The sequence below is a fragment of the Lissotriton vulgaris genome, chromosome 1_1 (genome assembly GCF_964263255.1).
Source record: "Lissotriton vulgaris chromosome 1_1, aLisVul1.2, whole genome shotgun sequence".
NCBI classification, from domain to species: Eukaryota; Metazoa; Chordata; class Amphibia; order Caudata; family Salamandridae; genus Lissotriton; species Lissotriton vulgaris.
Window position 1 is genome coordinate 885,344,013 of NC_141685.1, and position 19,335 is coordinate 885,363,347.

At 44.1% G+C, this 19,335-nt stretch overlaps 1 protein-coding gene across 4 annotated transcripts in view; it reads right to left on the reverse strand.

The window, feature by feature from the left end:
• The window catches only part of TCF20 (transcription factor 20), a 230,747-nt gene that overhangs the window by 107,624 nt on the left and 103,788 nt on the right, over nucleotides 1-19,335 (reverse strand). For 2 of the 4 annotated variants that reach the window (XM_086958733.1, XM_086958727.1), the window contains exon 1: nucleotides 939-988. The exons of the other annotated variants lie outside the window; for them this stretch is intronic. In XM_086958733.1, the coding sequence (XP_086814859.1) occupies nucleotides 939-966 (28 nt within the window). In that variant the 5' untranslated portion in view covers nucleotides 967-988. Of the gene's footprint in view, nucleotides 1-938; nucleotides 989-19,335 lie in introns of those variants that run through there. 4 annotated transcript variants of the gene reach the window in all.

Here is a 19,335-nt window from a genome sequence, read left to right on the forward strand (position 1 = left end):
GGGTGTGGTATTAGGTGAACTTGCATAGAATTCAATCTTGTAGCTTGTCATGTCGAGTGGTTAAAGCATGGGTTTACCCTCTCTAGATTAACTGAAGTCGGAAGACAGTGGTAGGTAAGTGATGGAGGTGGGCAGTGATGAGTGAGATGAGGGAATGCTGAATAAATGGGGATGGGGTAGGAGGTGATAAGATAAGAGGAGCTGGGATGGGAAGGTAAAGAAACTGAGGATTGTTGTATTTCATGCCAGAGAAGTGTAGTTAGAGCTGCTGTTGCGCACCTACAGCAAATAACCTGCATTTTAAAAAGAGTGAAAATGAGGCAAGGTAAGCAGGAGAAAGTGAAACAAAGGGTGAGGGGGGAGAACACGGGAGTAGATGACTTAGGGAGGGAACGACGAAGGGGCAACAGAGAAGGGAGTGGTGAGAAGTGTACAAAAGAAGAAAAAGATTAGGCCATAATATAGGGCAGTTTAAAGAACTAGACATGACTGTGCCTGCAGGTAGGAGAGGAAAGGGATGAAAGAGTGCAGCGAGGAAAGGGATGGAAGAGTGCAGAAGGGAAGAGGACAGAAATTAAAAGATGAAGAGGAAGGTAAACTAAAGGACAGAAACCTACCAAAGACGAGTTCATCAAACAAACGGATTAAAGGTATTGAAGGGCGGGTAAAGAAAGATAGAAATGGAGGAGGTGCAAAGAAAGAAAACCGTAATAAGCCAGATGGATAGAAGAGAGATTCTGCGAAGCGATAGGAACCAATAAGAAATTAAAGGGTGGGCAGTGTCTAGGGTACAGCAGAAGCCAGTAGGGAAAATAATAAAGAGGAAGGGAAGTAAAAAAAGACAGAGAATGTGGGGAGTGGGGTTCTGGTCTGATGTTCTGCAGACCTTCATAGGGGATGGTATATGGTGCCTAGAAATCCTACAATATGCCTTTTACCTGTTTGATGCTTGCCGGGTTTGCCCATTTGGCACTTTGGAAAATAAATAAAATGTGCTGTTAAAAAAAAAAGACAGTGAATAGGATTAAAATTGGAAAAAAGGGTTGAACGCAAGAAATTTCAAGAAATGGTGCAAAAGTACAGAAGAAGGAAGCAGAGAGGAAAGCTGAAGATAAAGTAATTATGCAAGGAAGGAAGAGAGCTGGGAAAGGAGTGGGGGTAGGAAGAAGATTTTACAGAAAGAAGAGGGCAGCAGAGACCAAGAAAGAGGAGGGTGCAGAAAAAGGAGAGACGCATAAGTAAGGAACGCAAAGGAATGGCGAGAGAAGGAAAAAGCGGATGCAGGCGATTGGGGAAGACAACACAAAGGCAACACCCCACCCCCAGCAGCCGCAATAATAGTCATGTAATTCAAATCGAAACTGTAATAAAAGAAAATTTAAAAATGACAAATTAAATGTTAAAAATTAATGATTCAAAATGTACCGATTACATATGTAAGCTTACATTAAAATATTTCTGCTTTAAAAAAAATCTAAATACAAAGCCGATAATTTGCACGAAAGACACATTAACCAATGGCGTTAAAGGGCAGCGCGGAGGGGTGTGCTAGGGAGGGCCGAGGCATGGTGGAGTGATGCGCCCAAGGTCCAGCCCTCACCTCTCCGGACATACCAAGATGGCAGCCCTGACCCCGTGACGTAATCGGATGGCGCCGGAAGCGCTATTCGAGCAACGGAAACCAGTGGAATGAAAATCTAAAAATATTAGTCAATTAAGGTATTAAAAAACGTTTTGACAGAAAAACAATCACGTGCCTGTCACCACCCCCTTAATAAACATGGGTGGTGCGTCTAGTTGCACCCCCCAAAATAAAGAATGAGACGACACAGCTCTTCTAACCGCCAGAAAGCAAAAGCGTCGCGTTTGAAAGGTTGACGCTTTTCGCCTTTAATGCATTTAATTGTACTGCTAAGTCGCTGACCTGTGTCCCAGCAAGGGGTCGGTCTTGTAGGGAGCGCAGACGTCCTCGTTGCTTCTAGCGCCCCGAAGCGGCTAGAGGCAGCGCTGCATCATCGGCTAGGCACCAGTTGGTAGCACTATCATCATCGACTGCGTGATGAGAGCCACGCCCCCCGGTCCCGCTAGAGGAGGGGGAATCCCCCGAACCCGTGGAGGGACGGATACCGGGGCGGGGGGGGGCTTAATAATGGTAGGTGAGAGTAGGGGCACCAGCGGTCACGTGAGGCAGGCAGAATTATGAAGAAAGGGGGGAGGGATGAGTGGCATGCGTGCCAACATCTGACAACACATAGTAGGGGAATTTAGTGCAATATTGGCTCAACAAGCAGGAGTCTCCACTCAAAAAAAGAGTGTAACGGGGAACATGGCGTGGAAAATGGGAAGGGGCGGTGGTCTGGAACACGAGGTTGCAAGGAGGAGTAAGGGAAGGGGGAAAGGAGGAGGGTGGAATAAAGGAGGCACACGCCAACGCTCGTGCATTTGGCAAAAGACTATAGACTTTATTATGATCGAATAGCTTTATTTTAGCTGTCGCCTGTTTAAACTTTCTCCACTTTGGTGCAATTAAACTAGGGTGAGCAACTGGCATGGGTGCAAATTTAGGACGCCGAGTGTAAAAATTCAGGACAAAGGGTCAACATTCAGGACAAAAATTTAGGACAGGAGGTCAAAATTCAGGACAAAAGGTAGATTTTACAGACACATCAGATGAGGTTGCGCAATTGTATTTAAGTAAGTAAATAGACAACCATTTAAGCACGATTCAAAATAGGTTTATATTAGGTTGAAACAATAGAGTACTTCACGGTTTTTCAGTATGCTTGCAGCTTTGATCAACTGTGCAGATCTTTTTGTGGTATTTCATATGATAATAATCTACATATATGGTTACAGCACTGGGTTGTCCAGTGATATTTTGTATACAATTCATGTTGTTGAGCAGGCATGTTTGGTGTGAGAAATGGTCGGGAAGATCTGCTCGGATAGACATTTTGAGTTGTAAAGTGGCAAGCACAAGATGCAGCTAATCCAGATCCAAACACATTCATCCATTTGCAAACCTATCCAGCATGTATCCTTCCATCCATCATTTCACTCATTCATTCCTCCATCCACATTTTTACTCATACATCCATTATCCATCCATCCACCCTTTCACCCTATCTTTCTACACACTCATCCATCCACTCTTCTACCCATCTATCCATTTACTCACCCATCCAGTCATTTACCCTTTCACCCATTCAGCCACCCTTTCACATACTCATCCATCCAACACAGTAACTCACCCTTCCACACATTCACCCTTTCAGTCATCCACACATCCATTCTCCCTTTCTCTCTCCATCGACCGTTTCACTTAGCCATCCATCCTTCCTTTCATCCACCCAACCGTCCATCTACTCAGCCAATCATGAATCCATCCATTGACCCTATCACTCATACATCCTTTAAATCATCCATCCATCTTTTCTCTGATCCATCCACCCTTTCACTCCTTCTCATTTATCCAACCTTTTGCCCATGCACCCTCCCCTTCACTCACTCATCCATCCCTACATCCACCCTTTCACACATCTGTCCATCCATTCACCCTTTCACTTATTAATTCATCAATCCATCCATCCATCCATCCATCATTTCACTCATCCATCCACCCATTCTTTTTCTCATCATCCGTTCATTCACTATTTCATTCATCCTTTCACTAATCCATCCAGACATCCACCCATCCCTTCACTTGCTCTCTCACCCACCTTTTCACATTAATTGTGAGCCGAGCCTTCGTCTGCAGAACAGAAACTCACCCCTCGCTGTGGTTCACAAAGCAAAGGGAGGGGTTCAAGATGCCCCTGCACATAGTCAATCTGAAACCTTGGAAGTCATGCTTGATGCACAGTGCTAGGAGGTGAGGTGGCTGTGGCATAGAGTTGTTGTCAGGGCTTTTAGTGGGATCACAAAACTGTGGGGTCTCTCCAAAGGTGGTGTTCGGTGTAATTAAGGGCATAGCTTAAAACACCTAAGCTAAAAATCTGTGCTCAGGATAGTGTGCCGGCGGACAGGTTTTCTGCTACGACTGTATTGCACCCAGATATATAATAAATAACACCTACAACAAGCCAGGACTACTGGCTTTGTCAATTATTGTTAAGTTTCATTTAAAAAAAGCAGAAACAATGCCTTCCCTGAATATAAGATTTAAAATGCAGCAGTTCTAAAATGATGGGACTGTGAAAGAACTAGAACACGTTTTAAAAGTTCTTTCACCACCTTATTTTAAGGGACTGGATTCTCTCGAAGCAGTGTGGGCATTTTCCTACATTGCTTCCAGGATGCCTGAGGCTGGAGGAGGCCCACCACATGCTTTTCAAGCCAGACTGGCCGATTGTCATTCTGTATGTGGCAATCAGCCTCATTCAGAATGACAATGGGTGGGATGGTGCTGCTCTTGCGCTCAGAGGAGTGCAAAGTGGCCCCATCAGGGAGTAGAGGATTCTCACAGGGGAACAGGGCTGTTCCCCAAAGGCCCAAATTACGGACAAAGGGCGTCCGTAAAAGGGATCCTCACGGACAACGGACGTGAGGTCCCAATTACGGACGGTCCGTGAAATTTACGGACGGTTGGTCACCCTAAAGTAAACTTTTGTTATGTGTTTTGTTTTGTGCGGAAATCTCCCTCTTATCAGTCTCCAAATATGAGCACATTAGGGAACGGTGGTGGATGAAGGGATGTAAGGATTGGTGAAGGAGTTCTTCCTGATGAAAGGAGGGGGGAGTTGAGTGGGTTGAAGTAACAAGGCCAAGAACAGGAAATAGAATAGCGAAGTAATACTGAAAACGGTAGTAGAGTATAGGGAAGGGTGAAATAGGTGGGAAGATAAGTCTGTGGGGAAAATAAAAGGTTGGAAATCGAAGAGGAGAGGAACATGAAGTGGCGAAATGGGATGAAGAGTTGCAGGGGTGGGTAACGGGAGAGAAGGGGTTCAAGGAAATACCGGCTGAGGAGAGAGAGGCTGAATAGGAAGTGGATGTGGTAGGAGTGAGTGGAAATGACTCAAAGAGCATACACCATATTTGCAAATGCTAAAAGGGCAGCCCCCTCCTCTTTCCCGCCTTCATTATCGGTCTACTTCCCCAGCTCCTACCCCCACCCCTGAATCTTTCCCCTTGCCTGCTTTTCCCTTACATATTTGTGCTTATTGTTTATCTCAACCTTACAAGTAATTATGTTGCCATGCTCTAATACCTGTGTAACCTTTGTAACAATGTAACCTGTAACTATGATCTGATGCTCATGTAAAGCGCTCTGATACCTCCGGGTCTAGCCAGCGCTATATAAAACTTTTAAAATTAAAAAATTTAAAAAATACCTCTCCCACCCCTGGCCAAGACAGGAGACACTAAATTCCCCAACTCTCTTTGAGCAAGGTGGGGGTCAACAAAATGCCCATCTGCTCTCAGACCAGCTCGGGTGGACTTCATAAACCCTCCCTGCTTCGGAAAGGTTAAAGTGTGAAGGGTCTTTACCAAATACCCAACCCACCTCTTTTCCAGAGTAAACAAAGAAGTAGGAGAGGTTAAAAAATCCCGTATTGTGCAACAGCTACCAAACTTTGACACTATAGGAACAAGCATTGCCAAAGCCAATGGGTCTTAGCCATTTTGAACACCAGCGTTGTTGCTGTTCAGCATGGCTAAAGTTGTGTTCAAAAAGAGAGTGGTGTGGAGTGACTTAAAGCAGAGTGTCATGGAGTACAGTATTATGGAGTGGCGTAGAGAGGAGTAGGAAGGATAGGCGTAGAGTTGTGTGGATGGAGTAGAGTGTCATACAGTGGAAGGGCCCAGAGTGGACTGTTGAAGTTTTCTGTCCCAGAGTGTAGTTGAGTGTCAGAGTGGAGAAGTGTTGTGGAGTGAAGTGAAGTGGCGCTGAGCGGAGTAGACTGTCGTGGAGTGGCATAGAGTAGTGCAGTAAAGTGGAATGACAGAGTGGAGCAGTGCGTCATAGAATAGAAATAACAGATCGGCTGCACAGTTGGGTCAGTGCGCAGTTTACACGTTGTACCCAGCTATCAACCAAAACACAGTATCAAATCAGTGCTTCAAAGGAAAGAAGGTGACCACCACGTCCTTGCGTCCTTGTGATATGTGGCTTATGTTTTCTGCTTGTAGTCCTGAGGAAGTCAGTGGTGAATAATACCACAACAAAACACGTGTTGGCTACTTCCATCTGTGCATTTGCCAAGAATGAATAAAAACACAGTTAAATACTACATATTGCAAAAAACTACTGTATTGAACTTATTTAATTTATCGGTGTTCAGGATTTTTAAAAAAGTTATTAACTTTGTGTCGTAGAACAGGGTGGAGTAAAGTGGCATAGAGGGAGTTGTGTAGAGCATCGTGGAGTAGTGTAGAATGAGGTGGAGTAGAGTGTCTGAGTGGAACAGGGTTTAATGAAGTAGAGCAGCATAGAGTAGAGTGTCAGAGTGGAATGTTGTAGAGTGGAATAGAGTGGCCTAGAGTTAAGTGGAGTAAATAAAGTACAGTGGTGCAGAGTAGATTGGGTTAGAGTGCATTGGTTTTTAATAGAGTGGCGCAGCGTAAATTGCATTAGCTTACAGTACAGTGGAGTGGCGTAGACTATATTGTTTCAGAGTGGAGTGGTGCAGGGTAGAATGGAAAGGCATAGAGTAGTGGCATAGAGTGGAATTATGCAGAGTGGAGTGGCCTAGACTGGAGAGGTAAAGAGTGCATTTGTGCATAGAAAACTGCACACAGTGCAGGGCATAGAGGCACAGAGTGGAGTGGCATAGAGTTCAGTTGCGGAGAGTGCAGTGTTGCAGAGTAGAGTGACGTAGAGTGCACCGAGGTGGATTGTAGTGGCACAGACTAGAGTGCATTGGCGTAGAATGGTGAAGAGTAGAGAGGTGCAAGGTAAATTGCAGTGGCGTGGAGTGGCTTAGAGTGGAGAAGCACAGAGTGAAATAGAGTGGCGCAGAGTGCAGTGGATTCAATTACATTGTTTCAGAGTAGAGTGAAGTGGCGTACAGTGTAGTGGCATAGAGTAGAGTTAGTTAGTGGTCAGTGTTGTAGAGTACAGTGGTGCAGATTGGAGTGGAGCAATGCAGAGTAGAGTGGCGTAGGGTACAGTGGCATACAGTGCACTGGTGTAAAGTGCAGTAGAGTGGTGTAGAGCAGAGTGGTGCAGAGTAGAGTGGCGAAAAGTGCAGTGATGTAGAGTACAATGGTGTAGGGGTGTAGTGGCTTAAAGTGCAGTGTAGAATGGAGTGGCTTAGTATGCATGTTTTTTCAGTAACGTTATGTAGAGTGCACTGGCATAGAATGCAGTGGTTAGAGTGCAGTGGCACAGTGTATCGTGGTGTAGAGCAGAGTGGGTTGGTGCAACGTAGAGTGACGTAGAGTGGCGCAAAGTAGATTGCTTTAGAGTAAAGTGGCATAGACTGGAGTGGTGCACGGTAGAGTACAGTGGCGTAGAATAGAGTGGCATAGAGTGCAGTGGCACAGAGTGGATTGGCATAGAGTGCTATGGCGTAGAGAGGAGTAGTGCATAGTAGTGTGCAGTGGAATAGAGTGCAGTGTTACAGAGTGGAGTGGCAAAGAGTGGAGTGCAGTGGCATTGACTGTGGTGGTGTAGAGTGCAGTGGTGCATATTGCAATAGAGCACAGTCGAGTAGAGTGAGGTAGAGTAGTGTCATAGAGTGTAATAGTGCAGAGTAGAGAGCAGTGATAGAGTGGAGTGGCGTAGTGTGAAATGGTGCAGAGTGGGATAGTGTAAAGTGGTGCAAAGCAGAGTGCAGTGGAGTGGTGCAAAGCAGAGTGCAGTGGAGTGGTGCAGAGCAGAGTGCCGTGGAGTGGTGCAGAGCAGAGTGCCGTGGAGTGGTGCAGAGCAGAGTGCCGTGGAGTGGTGCAGAGCAGAGTGGGATAAAGTGTAGTATTCATGGTGTGGTTGCGCACTCCCATTACAGATAACACGTCTTAAATTGAAATGACCATAACATTTGAACAGACACAGTTTTACTGATAAAAGTATAACGCACACCATCAATAATATGGAAATAGCATCACCTAGTGTTTTGATCCTATTTATAGATTTGTTCCCACCATACTTTAGAATTACAAAAAAAATACACTTTTTTACTTTTGTACTTCGGCTATATCCTGAAAAATTAGCACAGTTCAATTTTGTTGTGTGCCAAAAAAGGCCTTTAGTTTCCCAGTATGAATGTCAAATAAATTCTCTCACTTTGAAGTCCGAGAAAGAAAAGTAAGCACCAACCTCCCTCAGACGGCAGAGCGTGACATTTAACCTTTGTCTTTGAATGCATAGCAAATGTGACAAATTAAAAACAAGATTTAAAGGCCTATTTACAGAAAACAAGCACTCAGAGGGATGCAGTAAGTAAAGTTTGGGCAACAGAAAGGACAAACTCAAGCCTGACAGCCTAAAACAAATAAAACCAGCAAATAGAAAGTCAGAAAATGTGTTAAAAAGCTAATGGTAAGCAACGGGCGGAATGCATTGATAGAGAAGCTTTTGGAATGCCCCCAAGATGCAGTTAGCAAACCAGGCAGCTGTGCTGTCTGGTAGACTTCAACCTAAAAAGTGTAGTAACTGACTGACATATTTGAACCCCTCTCTGTACTCGCGAACACCGGCAGATATTTTGAATTTTTTTTCTTTTGCTGGGGTCCAGGGCTTTAAGTGGGCTGAAAAAACTGGGGGGGGTCTCTCGAAGGGGCTCGGCCATTGTAATTAAGGGTGTGACTTTAAAACACCTAAGCTAAAAATCTGTGCTTAGTGTAGTGTTGTATTTTGCTGTTTGTCATTGCTTCCAGATATATGATACAACAAGTATCATAGCTACAACAAGTCAGGACTATTGGCTGTGTCAATGGTTGTTAGTTGAATAAGATAAATAAGCAGCAACTATGGCTGGTATATAATATTGAAAAAGCTTCCACTGAAAGCCCTGGTGACACCACAACAATGTTGCTGCTTCTGAGGTTCAAAAAGAGAAGGGCAATCCAGAGAAAAAATTACTCTCTTAGAAGGATTTCCCTTCCCCTACAACGCTAACATGGCATGAAGTCATGCTGTAACTTCTCCACTAGTGTGAGCACGTGCACATTGATGTGCTTGCTATCACTGCAGTCCGGAAACAAGCATTTGCAATGCAATAGGTCTCGCATTTGCAGGAGTTTGAGCTATTGGCATGGTAAATGACAATGCCTTTTATTTATGTGTTCTAAAAACCTGCAAGCAGTGCGTAATCACGCACTTAAACACATAAATAAAAGGTATTGTCATTTACCATGCCAATAGCTCAAACTCCTGCAAGACCTATTGTATTGCGAATGCTTGTTTTAATGGCTATAAGTAGGACATTTTGAGGTCTTCTACATTTCCAAATGTGGTGCGCAGAGATTAACTATTCCTATTTTGACGAGATACCACCTCCACGGACCACTGATGATACTCATGTAGCTGACTGATGGAGTGTACAATTCAACTTAAACTCTGTCTGTGATGACCAACAACAACTTCAGGTGAGATGGCAGAATGGGGGAGGGGGGATAAATTTGCTGAGAGCACTAGATAGTAGAAGTGAATATCGAGGAGTGACGGCCCTTGGAGGTAGCAATGTTAAACAAGTGTGGTAGATGTAGTGTTTTTATTATGGAAGTACTAGGCATTAAGGGCAACATGAATGGAGGGAGGGTATCATTTACCAGGGGGCAGTACAGTCTTTGTGCTATGATGGCTGTGGAGTGTGTGAGAACAACGATGCATTGGCCCCCAAGGGGCAGCCGCCGCCATGGGGGAGGAAGCTTAGCACTGCTGTGAGAGTCAAAGCTGCAAGCAACATAGTTACCCCCCTCCCTTTTGGGTAGGTGTCTGTGTGGAGCAAATCCCGAGTTACATGGGGCCGCTGTGCTTCTGCACCAAGGTGGCAGAGGTGCCCACTAAGCCTGGCGGCACACGGATTTCAATGACAGCGGCCTTAGGGAGCAAAGCAAAAGAGCTCCAATTAGGTTTACAACGTAACAGGGGGGGTTCCTCTCTTCCCTGGTACATCATGTACTGCTTGGTAGTGGTCCCGTGAATAGGAGGGAGGGGGTGGGGTGGTGGGGTGGCTGCGGGATCGAGATTTGCAGGATGACAGTTTAGCTAGTGGTGCAAGGTTTTGGGTTTGATGCTGTGGAGCTGTTTATTTCGTGGGGAGTATGCTTCTGGGGGGGGTGGGGGGGGATACATGTCTGAATTAACTGTATTGTTGAAGTCCCTTGACTTAGCTGTGTTTTTTGTTACTTTTTCCATTAGGTTTAGGTCTTATTAGGTGCACAAAAAGAACGCACAGGGGTTAGGTGTGGGTCGTTGCAGTCTGTGGGTTTTAGGATTCTCACTCATAATGTAGACATGTGGTGTGTTACATTCATTTCTTCATGCAGCAGAGACGGGACACGTTAGATGCGATTTGTGTAGCCTCTCCCATTCCTACTGTATGTTCAGAGAGCCTGGGGCAAGCACAGAGTACTGTCACTCATGCCACAAGTGTGCTTTAAAATAAAGAGACCTTAACAGCGAGCGCACCTCTGGCCAGCGAGCGACACACACTGCAGCTGGCCACCGATGGGGGAAGCAGCACCACTGCTGAGCAGTGTGCACCTGAAAGAAAATAGTGCTCACTGACTACAAATTGACGACCGTGTAACACCGCAAGTAAAAGATCCAGTCCTGATGGGCAGTCAAAAAAGGAGACAGGGAGGTAACGAGGCGGACTAAGGAACCTCACATTGAATCGGAAGCCAGCGTTTATCAAAGACAATGCCACCAGCCAATTAAAAATATGGGCAGAGTGGGTGAGGCTTCCACAACATACCCTACTACAGCATGCCCCGCAGAGCGAGCAGCGCATGCGCTGCAGCGCTAGGCTCGACCTAAAAAACGGACCTCCTGTGCCAAGGCACAAAACGGAGACCTGTTTTGAGGCCCCGTTTAAAAAACGGCGAGAACCGGACCACTTAAAGCCCTGCTGGGGTCATATAACAGCTGCCATGGAACACAGTTAACAGCTGCAAAGAAGTAAATGGTCAGGTATCGGCTCTTATTTTATTTTTCATCCGAAATAAGGAAGAACGCATAGTCAATAAAGGAGGCCAGTGAAATGTACAGCTAGCATGCAAGCATGCTACTGGGTCAGCATACTCATCATTCTTTTATCTAGGTTAAGCTTTACGCATAACAGCAGAGCACTATCCAATTCCACATCTACCATGAGTACGATGGGAAGAGGTAATAAATGCTCCCCTATCCTTGGAAAAAGGTAGGAGATACTAAATACACTCCCACTCTTCTGAAAGGCTGATGGGAGATGCTTTATTCTCTCTGCAGCCTTGGGCAAGGTAGGAGACATTAAATACTACAAGCCCTTCGGCAATACGGATGGGTGCATTCAAATGGCCAGAATGAGTTTTCAACCAAAATCAAAAATACATTTTCATATCTTTTTAGGTTCAGTGTTGAAGCCAATATTGACAATTCCATTAGTCTTAACTTCACCATTTTCCCTTAATTGTAGCTGAGTGTGTGTTTATACTTATGTTTATTGTGCCAGCTAAGAAGTCATACAACACTATTTACAAATAAATGTAAAAAATAAATACAGATATATTACTTAAGGTCGAATGAAGAAGCCATTAGAGGCTACTTGTGCACTGATTTCGTCTCGGCTGGACTACACCAATGCCCTTTACATTGGTATCCGGGTTACCTGTTGAAAAAGCTCAAGGTGGTACATTTTAAATCGCTGGTTCTGGACAACGTGCTCTTCATGGCAGTGGTCCCTCCTACTTGCAGAAACGCTTCTCCTTTTATGTTCCATTACGACCCCTGCGGTCTATGTCCCTACGTTTCGCTCAGGTTCCTCGCTTCAAATACCAGAGGCTAGGTGGGCAGTTCTTTTGCTCGAAAGGCTGCTGCTGATTGGAATGCCCTTCCTCTCGCCTTGCGTAATATTCAGGATCCAGACGCCATTAAGAAGAATTGGAAAACACACCTCTTTGCTTAAAGTCCATTTTCTCACCTCGCAAGGCACCGCACCGGGACACTATTGAGTATCTGTGCGCGTTACAAATTTATGTAACATAACATATTATGAATAAATCTTTAAAAAAAAAAAACTAACAACGGTTACTCAGTGCACTTTACTTGGGGCTTACCAGTAAATCAGATATGCCAATCGTGGAAACAACAATCCATAACAACAGTGTACACCTGGAGCACTTGCACTTTGACACTGAATAGCAGTGAGAAAGTGTGCAGACACACCAAACCAGCAAAAACAGAGTAAAAAAAACGAGAGGTCACAAAGCAAAAAGACAGGGGAAACATGCCAAGTCTAACAGGCAATAGCCAAAAGAAAATTATTGGGTGTATCACTCCTGAGGCACAGCACCATTGCTTCTTTGGTGGTCATTACACCATACTTACTGCAAAAAGGGATCAGCATACGTATATTGGGGAAGACATCTTTGCGTAAAAGAGAAAGAAAATATTTTTTTCAGGGCCTCCTACTTTATAGTTGTATAGACTAGTGTCCTGGTTTCTGGCAGACCATTTTTGCAGTGTATGATTTGAGGGGCAGGATTCCCAATCTTATTTTTACGAACGTTGATAGTCTTATTTCTGGCGCTATACCATATAAGTAGGGTTCAAATCCTATGGTGGTTTTTAATATCAGGTAAGCTTCCAGCTGAGAACCCTTTCTGGCGCGAATAGTCTCTCTTTTGGGAAAAAAACCCCCTCCTTTATTTACCAGATTACCAGATAGAGTGCAACATAAATCAAAATAGCCATATTCTCATACGATAGATCTCACATATAGCCAAAGGCATCCTTTGTCGAGTCCAGCCAGCATATTTCTTTGTGGACTGAGTTACCATACACAAGATTATACACACACCAATCATTAAAAGCAGCTTTCATTTGAATTATAAAGTGCTAGCAGACTAAAGGACGCAGATATTAATGTGATGCTAGAAAGCTAAAGTGGAACTGCAAATTCCTAGTACAAAGTGCCTGAGAAGAGTGCAAGAGATAATAAATATCAACCGTCTTCATAGCTAACAGTGCAAGACCAGCACAAATTCAAATTGAGGAATTTCAAAGCACCCTCCTTCACATAATTTGCTGCTAAAGTGCATAGAAGATAACACACGAAGAGCTAAAGCCACAAAATATGTTGTGCAATATAAATATAAAAGTGCTATATAGTTGATCATTCCAGTAGGTCGCAGAATACCCCCCACTGTCCCTAAAACACTAACAGCCCTGGAAACCCCGGTCCCACTAGCTAGGGTATTGCTATATGCTGGGGTATATCCTCCAGAAGTGCCCATACAGCAAGATATTTTTTCAAGCTGCTCATCCTTCTAGCGTATGCTTCTTCAAACAGCCCTGTCCTTTGCTGCTTCACCAGCCACATTTTTAAAGTCTGGACCATAATTGTTCAATGATCTGGCCACGGCTAGTGATGCTGCAATACAGATCTGAGCATGTTTGTCCAGCTGCAAAGTTCGACTTGATACACCTAAACAGTACCAACTTTGCTTCTGGCTGGATTGTGGCTTGGACACCCTGGCTTAGTACTTGAAATATCGCCTCCCATAGTTACACCAGCTTGGGACACTCGCAAAAGATATGCAGCCAATCCCCTTTTCCCTGTTGGGCAGATCTAAAACATTTATTAGAGCTAGATGGATACATTTTATGAATAGCCCTTGAAGTGTAGTATGCCATATAGCGTGATAAAACAACTAATTCTCTTAAAGTTCAGTGCCCTAAGGGATTTATAACCTAATATCGATATATGTTCCCATTCCCCAACTGACAGCTGGCTTCCGGTCTCCTGTTCTATCTTCCACAAGTGACCTTCAATCAACGAGGAGTCCGTATATTTTCGATGGGACCTATACCAATTCCCTATCACCATGAGTTTGCTTTTGTACCATAATTGTATCAACATCTCTGTGAATGGCTCATTTCTTGCAGTTACTCAACACACCTTCAATCTGAGCAAAGCTGTGCCATAACTTCACGTTTCATCCCTACTCGTTGCAGTATTTCATCCCAGTTGACTATCAGAGTTCCTAGATAAAAATCCCCCAATAACTGATACCTTCGGGAGTTCCAAATTCGACAGATATTTTTCGATACCATCAATCCTAGCCCCTGGCATTCCTGCAGTTTTAGCATACGATGACACGCCAGGACTTTAAAAAATCTTTTGACTATCCACTTAAATTCACCTAGCAGCTTATATCTAGTTCTTTTTGGCAATCTTGCCATCTTCTAAAAAAAAAAAAAAAAAACAACAAGATTGCCTCCGATCTCCTGTGCCATCCTCTCAATAAAAAAAAGTAATCGAGACCTCCCTCAGCTGCACCCATTCTGACAATATCATCAACCATGTAGTAGTAACATATAGAAATCCGGAAGAGCCGAGCCACCTTGTTCCTTGTCCAGCTGAAGTATTGAATAGCTTACTCTTTAATTTTTTCCTCTCCATAAAAAAATATTTTTAGGGAATCGAACACTTTAAAAAATGCCTTATTAGCTGATAATGCCTTATTATGCCAAATAAAAACAGAGGTGAGATGTATTTATATCAATGACACTCTCCCTATTGATGTAAGGGGGAGCAGGGACCATCTATTCAAAAGGCCTTTCGCTTTCTCAACTTATCGTAATTTAATTTAAACAGGTCAGCAAACATGTTGTTCACATAGATCCCAAGATAACGAATAGGGCGACCATTATTATAATTCTTCATTAACTCCACGGGGAGCACCAATAGCAACACATTAAAAAGCAAGGTCACGGTTTTATCATGATTTACCTTGTATCCTCCGCGCTTTGTATATTCTTAAATAAGATACATATCACCCATGACATTGGCCTGGTCGGATTTATTTATAAGACCATATTGTATGCAAATAACTTTGTAGTGGAGCGGCAATGCTAGCAGCACTACGTATTCTTTCACCCAGTTGTTAGATGAATAAAGCAAAAAGTACCGGGGACATTGGCCACCCCATTACTCATGATTCAGCCCCTTGATATAAATTCTTAAGCATTGCCCCCATTCTAGCTGGGATCCCAAACCTCTGAAGTGCAAAGAACAAGGTGTCCTAGTTAACCAGGCTAAATGCCTTTTCGGCATCAATAATAACAATTGCTGCTTTATCTTGCCCATTGAAGAAAAAATCTATCGCCTGCACCAAATTCTGTGTATTTGTTGCCATTATTTGCTTTGGCAAAAACCTATTTTGCTCCTTATGGACCAGAGTCTGCCCAACAGTAACTATATGTGATGCCCAGATATTAGCAAATAACTTGTAATCAGCATTGAGAAGGCTTACGGAGTGATAGGAGCTAGTACTCACTGGAGTTTTATCCTTTAACATATGACTACAGATTCTTTATAAGTCAAAGGAATGTCCACTCCCCCATTCCACCTATTTTGTTAAATAATTGCACCAAGTATGGTAACAATTCTTTCTGGAAAATGTTATATACCTCAGTTGGAATTCCGTCGGTGCCAGTCCCCTTTACATAAGGCATCTTTTGTAATGCCCGCGGGCTGCCTACCCCAGCACGAAAGCCTTCTGTAATGATTCTACCTACACCTCAGCCAAATATGGGAGCCAAATCTGCCCATAAAACTCCTCAAGACTAGCTCTAGCAACTAGATTAGCAGTCCCATAAATATTTGTATAATGCTGCAAGAAAATCTGCTCTATTTTATGATCATTTTTCCGCTCTATATTTGGATCCCTGGCGGCAGCAGCAGTCCCACCACCACAGTCTTAATGCAGCAGGCGGCCTGCCAGTCTGTGGACCGCCACCACGGGTTTGGTGTTCCATTGGATAATAAGGGCCTTAGGCTTCAGCTGTTTTTTGTTCTATTAGAAGTGTCCCACTTAAGGTCCTGTATGTTGTTAAAATCGCCTCCCGTAATATAGAGCCGCCCCCCCCCCCCCCCAAACTGTGACAGCAAATATCTCCCATAAGAGGGCACCTTCATTCTGCACCGGACCATAACAGTTAAGAAGAATAAAGGAAGGTGCTTGGACCCGAACTTTTAACAAGATCCCTCTACCCAGTTTTATCTCTTATTACTTCCTTCAGCTCTTAATCCACTGATGTAGTGAAATAGATAGACACCCCTCCTGAACAGCCAATCCTGCGGACGCAAAAAAAGCATGGGAATAATTCCTAGGAATACATATTTTTGTGTTGTTTTCCTTGATGTGGGTCTCCTGTAAATATATGACTTCTGGATTGAAGGTGGATAACCAATTCATTGCAGCTCCATATTTTTGCTTATTTAGGATGCCATTAACGTCACATGACACTATCCCAATCTTACACATTCACTTTGTTTTGTCTTGCGCTTTGCCATTTAACAATAATTTTCTTTCGGATCACCACAGCTAGTAGACCTTTCCGGCACTTTCTAGGACTACCTACAGGTTTCTGCTGGCATATCTTCTCTTTTCTGTCTTAATCAACCCCAGGTGCACCCCCACACCCACCCCTCTGTGCCCCCTCCTCTCCACCCCGCACACCCTGAGAACCCCACCACCCCAAAAGGGGGAAATGCCCACCATACCTCCTGCTAGCCCACACTACTTGGGGTGCCCCGTCACTGCACTCTCCCATGCTCCAGGAGAAAAAACATCCCTCCCCCAGCTACTTGAATCACTTTTCCCACAGATTACCAAAGAAGAAAATTACGAGCTGCTAGATACCACACTTCAGCTCCAAACGTTTTCCAATAAGCTCTGAGCCTCCTCTAAAGATGAACATAAATAGAACTGGCTTTTAAACAGCACGTTTAGTTTCAATTGTTGCACAATCGAGGCCTGGGTCCCCGCTGCCTTGAATTTGCCCATCAGACTTAAGAAATCTCTCAGTCTACGTGCTGCTGTGGCGGACATGTCCGAGAACATCCGAACCTGAGCTTGATCTGCTAGCATGAATGATTTCTTCTAGATTGTCTTGGTAAGAAACAGCTCCTTTACCCGGTAGTCTGCAAAATACACAATGAAAGTACGAGGATACTTTGAGTTCATAAGCCTCTTGGCAGGGACCGATGAGCCCGCATGATGGAGAAGTCATCCGGGGATCTCCCAAAGTGTGGGATTGGATCAATTACTCCATGAAGTGCAGAACGTTCTGATGATTACTCATGCTCTCTGCACCTTTCAGTATTCCAACAAAAAGCAAAGACTAGATCTCCTCGCATAATTTTCCATTTAATCGATTTTCATTTGTTAATTCCTTATCTTTATTTCCAACGCTGCTCATCTCCTTGTCCCAAACAAGAGAGCGATATTCTAAATCAGACACCGCATGCTCCAGTTCTTGCAAGCATGCTGCAATTTGACATCCCACCTTCTCTATTGTATTCAAACTTTGAAGTTCAGTGATTTCCTTCATCTGGTTGCTCTATGGCACATACATTTCTAGCAGGATCATCTCTAAAGAGGGACTTAACCTGGTCTACTCCGCCCTGTGGCCTCATACTTTCAGAGCTTTCTGTGTTTCCAACAATCAAAGGAGAATGTTTCTAAATCTAAACATTTCCTGCATGAGCGGCACACTCAAGCCAATTTGCTGGTTTGAATACTATTTTCCTAATGTTTGGGCCATTTAAAGATTTCTTTGCCCCACACCGAATTGGTTACCGGTCTCGAGTACCACTCATATCCTCCCTACTATTTAATGGTTGTAAGGGAACAGCATCTGCCCCACTCTTCGAATACCTTGGGAATGGCAGATAATCCCTCTTAGCTGCTTTTGTCATATTTTCCATATTGAAACCATCTTGTGGAGAGATCATAACTCATGACAGGCAAAGTCTTGAGTGGGTCATGTTGCCCTGCGCTCCCACACCACTGGTACACATCAATGGGTGTAAGAGCATGATAAAGCTTCTATACTGAAAGGGAAAATGAGAAGCACTCCATAGAGGTTCTCATTACTGCATATATTATAGACAGCTGATGTCCATACATTCCTACTTGGAGTCTCTCAAGACACAAATGTCATGGACCTTTATTGGCAAATTGTGTCTTAGCTGAATGCACACTTCATATGCAGTGTACTCCATTTACTAATAAAGATCGCATGACTGCCCCCATATATTGGTGCCTTCCACCCAAAACACATGTTCACCTTTTCCTGAGGAAATACTGATAAAGAGACCCTTCGGGGGACCCATAGGGCATTGCAGCGCCGGCCCGACGAGGAGCAAAGTCCAAATGATGAAGCATGACATCCTTCAGGGTGTGTGAGGGCATTAAGATGAGGACACACTGTCCCCCACAGATAGAGTACCACACGAAAAAAAGGTTCTTCGTCTTTCATCCTCTACAAGGAACAGTGACTCTCTTTGTGTACTTGTTACTTTTCGGGAGCAAGGGTCACTAGACCTAATAATCAGTTCCTACTGTCTCCCCTCTCTATAAATAGGACTAATAAAGTTGAAACTAGTATGGAGTTTCTTGTGGTCCCTTCTGGAGGGGGCTCAACTGAAAGGTTGAGTTGGACTGTTCCCATGAGTAGCAGGGTCAGTGCTATCCTGCATAAGACGATTATCTAGAGTAATTGTGTTGGCAAATGGATTGCATTACATTGGATTGTACTGCTACCCAGAGCGACTACCGATGGTTAGACTATTTACAAGCATTCCTCTTCACCGTTTGAGTATTCTTACGAGATGCCAGGTAAGTGCCCTGTGCTGTTATAATGCTCAGTATTACCTCCAGGACCACGTGCCCCTGCCCTCCCTTCGTGATAAAGGGGCCACTTCCTCCACTCATCATGCTGTTCCCCACAATCAAAGCAGCAATGCTTGCAGAACATGCGCTTGGACAGACTCGGTGGCTACATTTCAAATATCTTCTCTAGGCATGAAGGATCGGAGATCTTCTAGATGCAAAGGAGGAAAAAAAACTTTCAGAGAAAATCTTGAAAAGAAAAGGATTGGAAAGAGCTGGTGACGTTACTCAAGTAATCATCCATGGGGAAGGAAAGTGTGTATTGCTTTTGCAGAGACGTGCGCTTGTCACGGCTTGGAGGAGTGATCACGTTAATACCCTCCCGAGAGAGGAAACTATTGTTCTTTGATTGGCACATGCTTAAGGTGAGTACTGCTGGAGGAAGAGGCAGGTGCTGCTCTTCCGCTGACACTTGAGGATGGCTGGGAGTACACATGGAATAACACGAACTTACAGTGACACCTGACTGAGGGGGCTAGGGATGCGTCTCAAGTAATACAGCCC